We start from the raw sequence: 5,000 nt of genomic DNA, 5'->3' as shown, positions 1-5,000 counted from the left end.
GCGTGTCTGATGGTGTCCAAGGTTACGCTCTTCTGTTTAATAGCCTGGAGCAGCTCCACCACTCTTTCATTATCTGAGAGAGAGAGACAAGGACGGGGAGATGGAGAGAGAGAGGGAGAGAGAGAGGGAGAGAGAGAGAGAGAGACAGAGACAGAGACAGAGACAGAGACAGAGAGAGAGAGAGAGAGAGAGAGAGAGAGAGAGAGAGAGAGAGAGAGAGAGAGAAAGAGAGCCCATTAACATCACTCCCACATAGCTGGGTCTAATCCTCAGCTTCATCAATACTGCACTGTCTCCTCAAACAGAGAGAGTGTGTGTGTGTGTGTGTGTGTGTTGTAGCTCCTCCTGTGAGTGAAGCTGCACGCTGCCATCTGCAGGCAGCACGCGGTACATCTGGAGGATTAGAGAGGGATCATAGAAAGCCTGCTGCTGCCACTCTGAGCCCTACCAGAGGAGCGAGTGTGTGTGTGTGTGTGTGAGAGAGAAAGTCTGTGAATGTGTGTGTGTGTTTGAGAGAGTGTGTGAGAGAGAATGTGCGTGTGTTCAGATTCTCCGAATGTCCAGCTGCCATCTACTCATTGGGGTCATGTATAATTCATGATCCACCTGTGTGTGTGTGTGTGTGGGGGGGGGGGGCATGCAGAGCGGAGGGAAGGTCTGGAAGCTCATATACCCAGCTGTCAGCTGGTCAGGGGTCAGGGGTGAGAACATGCGGGGGAGGGTCAAGGGTCAGGGAGTCTCACTCACTAACAAGCTCTGACAGATTCCCACTGCTGCACCCACACTAGTACAAAGTGTATAGGGTGTAGTGTGTAGTATGTAGTGTGTAGTATGTTACCTCTTCTCTGCTGCAGGGTGACGTGAGAGAGGCTGAACATGGTCAGTGTGTAGTGTGTAGTGTGTAGGGTGTAGTGTGTAGGGTGTAGTGTGTAGGGTGTAGTGTGTAGTGGGTGGGGTGTAGTGTGTAGTGTGTAGGGTGTACAGTGTAGTGTCTAGGGTGTAGGGTGTAGTGGGTAGGGTGTAGTGTGTAGGGTGTAGTGGGTAGGGTGTAGTGTGTAGTGTGTAGTAAGTAGGGTGTAGTGTATAGTGTGTAGGGTGTAGTGTGTAGGGTGTAGTGTGTAGGGTGTAGTGTGTAGTAAGTAGGGTGTAGTGTGTAGGATGTAGTGTGTAGGGTGTAGTGTGTAGGGTGTAGTGTGTAGGGTGTAGTGTGTAGGGTGTAGTAAGTAGGGTGTAGTGTGTAGGATGTAGTGTGTAGGGTGTAGTGTGTAGTGTGTAGGGTGTAGGGTGTAGTGTGTAGGGTGTAGTAAGTAGGGTGTAGTGTGTAGGATGTAGTGTGTAGGGTGTAGTGTGTAGGGTGTAGTGTGTAGGGTGTAGTGTGTAGGGTGTAGTGTGTAGGGTGTAGTGTGTAGGGTTTAGGGTGTTACCTCTCCTCTGCTGCAGGGTGACGTGAGAGAGGCTGAACATGTTCAGGAAGCGTTTCTTGTCCTCCAGTTCGGGGGCGCGGTTCATCTCCTCGGCAGTGAAGCGCGTGCTGAGAGGGGGCGGGGCCTGGGCCGAGCGCTTGGCCTGCACGGCCGAGGGGGAGGGGCTTCTCTCTCTCAGCATGCGCCTCCTCTTCCTCCTCTTCTGCTGCAGCAGCTGGTCCTTCCGGGCCACCGTAGTCAGGCCAAACACACCCAGGAAGTCCACCTTCTACAGACACACAGGAGGCAGAGGGGGTTTGGTGAGCATGCTGTGGAGAGCGGCTGTTTTTCTGTGGGTGTTTTACTATGAATATGTCTGTGTGTGTCTACATGTGTGTGTGTCTATGTGTGTGTCTACACGTGTGTGTCTACACGTGTGTGTGTCTACACGTGTGTGTCTACACATGTGTGTCTATGTGTGTGTCTACACGTGTGTGTGTCTATGTGTGTGTCTACACGTGTGTGTGTCTATGTGTGTGTGTCTATGTGTGTGTCTATGTGTGTGTGTCTATGTGTGTGTCTATGTGTGTGTCTATGTGTGTGTCTGTGTGTGTGTCTATGTGTGTGTCTATGTGTGTGTGTCTATGTGTGTGTCTATGTGTGTGTCTATGTGTGTGTGTCTATGTGTGTGTCTATGTGTGTGTCTATGTGTGTGTGTTCCTACCTCTGAGGAGTCGTCCAGTTTCAGGGGCGGTTGCTCGGCAACTCTCCTAAGGTGAGCTCTCACCTCCTCCTCGTCACTCTCATCGTACGAGTCATCCAGCTCATAGTAGTACCCTGTACACACACACACACACACACACACACACACAGGCAGGCAGAAGCACACACACAGGAAAGTAAGCCATGGCCTCACTACATCTAGGACCTCAATCCCCCCCATACCCCCCCCCCCCCCCCCCCCTACAGTACACGTGGTACAGGGTGACCCCCCCCCTACAGTACGCGTGATACAGGGTGACCCCCCCTACAGTACACGTGGTACAGGGTGAGCCCCCTTACAGTACGCGTGGTACAGGGTGACCCCCCCCCTACAGTACGCGTGATACAGGGTGACCCCCCCTACAGTACGCGTGGTACAGGGTGAGTCCCCCTACAGTACGCGTGGTACAGGGTGAGCTACCTTTCTCCCGAGCCTCCCTCCTCCTTCTCTCCTCCAGGTCCAGCTTGCTGACGGGCCTGCGATGCTGCTGGAGGAAGTCATCATAGATGAGCGTGGGTTCTGGCCCCTGGCTGGCCCCCGGCCCTGGCCCCGGCCCCGGGCCTGGCCCCTGGCTGTGTCTGCCTGGCCCCTGGAGCCCCTTCACAGCCCCACTGCTCCTCTGGCCCCCGCCCAGCTCTCCGTACTGGCTAGGCAGGGACAGAGACGCCCTCTGCTGGCTGAAGAAGGAATGGGTGGACTTCTCCAGCTCGGCTAGGAAGGTGCTGGGTTCCTGCAGGCCCTGGGGCCCCCTGACAAGGGGGTATTTCTCCCCCGGGGCCCCGTCCCTCTCCCCCCTGGCCCTCCGCCCGCCCTCCTCCAGCTTGAGGGGGCCTGTGGGGAGGCGGCCCAGGTCATACAGGCCCATCCCGGGGGGGTCGTGCCCCCGGCGGGAGTCCGAGGCGGTGTCGATGAGGGCGGCCGGGTTCCACAGGGTGGTGGGAGGGGGCGGGGGGTGGTCGCGGGGGAGCTGGGGAGGTTTGGGGGAGATCAGGGGAGGGGGGGCGCCCAGGTGAGGGTGCAGATCTCTGCCCCCCAGCTCATGGTGATTTGGTCTGTAGGAGAGAGAGAGAGAGAGAGAGAGAGAGAGAGAGAGAGAGAGAGTGAGTGAGAGTGAGAGAGACAGAGAAGGGGAGGTTAATATGTGCACAGCCATCCTGTAACACCCTAGCCTAGTCCCACACAGCCTCATTCACACATACAAAGACACAGTCTCTCCCACCCTACACACACACCACCATCTTGTTTCCTGTGTGTGTGTGTGTCGCAGGCTTATCAGTCGCAGGCAGAGTAGCCCAGAGCAAAGAGGAGAATATGGCCACAGCACACAGGTTCTCTCCCTCTCTTTATATTTCTCTCTCTCTTTATCTCTCTCTCTCTCTATCCTGCCTCTCTCTTTCTCTACCCCCTCTCTCCCTACCTCTGCTTTGATCTAGAACTGCCTTTAAAGAGAGAGGTAGGGAGAGCAAGAGGAACACGGTTCACCTCGCTGACAGACACACAGACAGACAGACACACAGACAGAGCAAAGCGAAGGATCAAAGATCTGGCAGAGAGAGAGAGGCGGAAAAGGTGGATGGATTGAGAGAGGGAGGGACTCAGAGATAGAAGGAGAGAGAGAGAGAAAGGAGAGAGGGAGAGAGAGAGACAGAGAGAGAAAGGAGAGAGGGAAACAGAGAGAGGACAAGCCAAAAAGACAGACAGGAAAGGACAGAGAGACTGACAGACGGAGAGAAGGACAGATCAACACAGCTGGCTCCTCTGTCGCACGCAAACCTGGCAACCTGCAAACCTGGCAACCCACACCCAATCTCTCAAATCAGATTATGTATGCACCCTGGTGTACGTGTGTGTGTGTGTTATCTGTTATCTGCAGCCTGTGGTCTCACAGGATCCAGCTTGCAGTTGCAAGGTGATTATACAGCAGGATTACTGATAGCAGACGTGTGTGTGTGTGTGTGTGCGTGCGTGTTGCTCTCTCTCTCTAGCAGGGCTGTATTAACCCCACTCATTACGCCTGACCTCACTACTGAAAAACACACACACACCAAAGTCAGGGAGGGGTGGGGGCATATGCTGTGAGGAAGAGAGGATTAGCAGGGAATTAGCCTTTGTGTAACTTAGCTGCCCCGCGTGCAGCCTGTTTAAAAACCCACATCTGATAGTCCTGCAATCTTAGGACCTGAGGACCCTGATTTGCATTCTGAATCAACTCATCAACACAACCCATATCCTGAGGTTCCCTCAGCTCACCTGTGTGTATGTATGTGTGTGTGTGTGTGTGTGTGTGTGACAGTGTTTTGTATTGAGACTGAAATAGAAAGTTGTGATGAATCAGACATGGTTCCTCTTCCTGCCTGAAGGGCCTTCCACTTCCTGTCAGACTGGAGAGTTAGTTAGACCTGTCTTTGTCAGCATAGAACAGAGAGAAACAGAGAGACACAGACAGAGAGAAAGAAAAACAGAGCGACAGGCAGAGAGAGAAACAGAGAAACAGAGAGAAACAAAGAGAGACAGAGAAAAGAAGAGTGATGACAGCTAACAGCGAGAGAAAAGACACTGACACAAGATGGATGCCAAACAGAAGACAGACACAGACAGGAGAGAGAGAGAGAGAGTCCGTGTTTACCTGTGAGTTTCGCTCCTGTGCTCAGCCCCCTCCCCAGGGCGTCCGATGTCCAGGTGTTGTTCTAGAACCTGCTGTCGGAACTCCGACACCTGGTACTGACGATCTTCCTTCTCCTGCCGCAGCTTCCTCTGGCGCGCCAGCCAGCGCTCCTCCTCATTGGTCCGCTGCAGCATCATGGCGGCCGTAAGCCCCGCCCCCACGCCGCCGG

The 5,000-nt window shown here is 54.2% G+C and overlaps 1 protein-coding gene across 5 annotated transcripts in view; it reads right to left on the bottom strand.

Moving 5' to 3' along the window:
• gse1b (Gse1 coiled-coil protein b) overlaps positions 1–5,000 on the bottom strand; it is a 187,448-nt gene that overhangs the window by 5,892 nt on the left and 176,556 nt on the right. For all 5 annotated transcript variants that reach the window (XM_084682061.1, XM_084682059.1, XM_084682057.1 and 2 more), the window contains 5 exons: positions 4,793–5,000; positions 2,587–3,218; positions 2,128–2,240; positions 1,425–1,692; positions 1–73 (listed from right to left, as the gene is read on the bottom strand). The exon at positions 1–73 is cut by the window's left edge and continues 41 nt beyond it; the exon at positions 4,793–5,000 is cut by the window's right edge and continues 123 nt beyond it. In XM_084682061.1, coding sequence (XP_084538187.1) covers positions 1–73; positions 1,425–1,692; positions 2,128–2,240; positions 2,587–3,218; positions 4,793–5,000 — 1,294 coding nt within the window. The remainder of the gene's footprint in view (positions 74–1,424; positions 1,693–2,127; positions 2,241–2,586; positions 3,219–4,792) is intronic.

This window comes from Hypomesus nipponensis, chromosome 19 (assembly GCF_054491055.1).
Source record: "Hypomesus nipponensis isolate SF chromosome 19, ASM5449105v1, whole genome shotgun sequence".
Classification (NCBI taxonomy): Eukaryota; Metazoa; Chordata; class Actinopteri; order Osmeriformes; family Osmeridae; genus Hypomesus; species Hypomesus nipponensis.
This window is presented reverse-complemented; position numbering and strand designations above follow the sequence as displayed.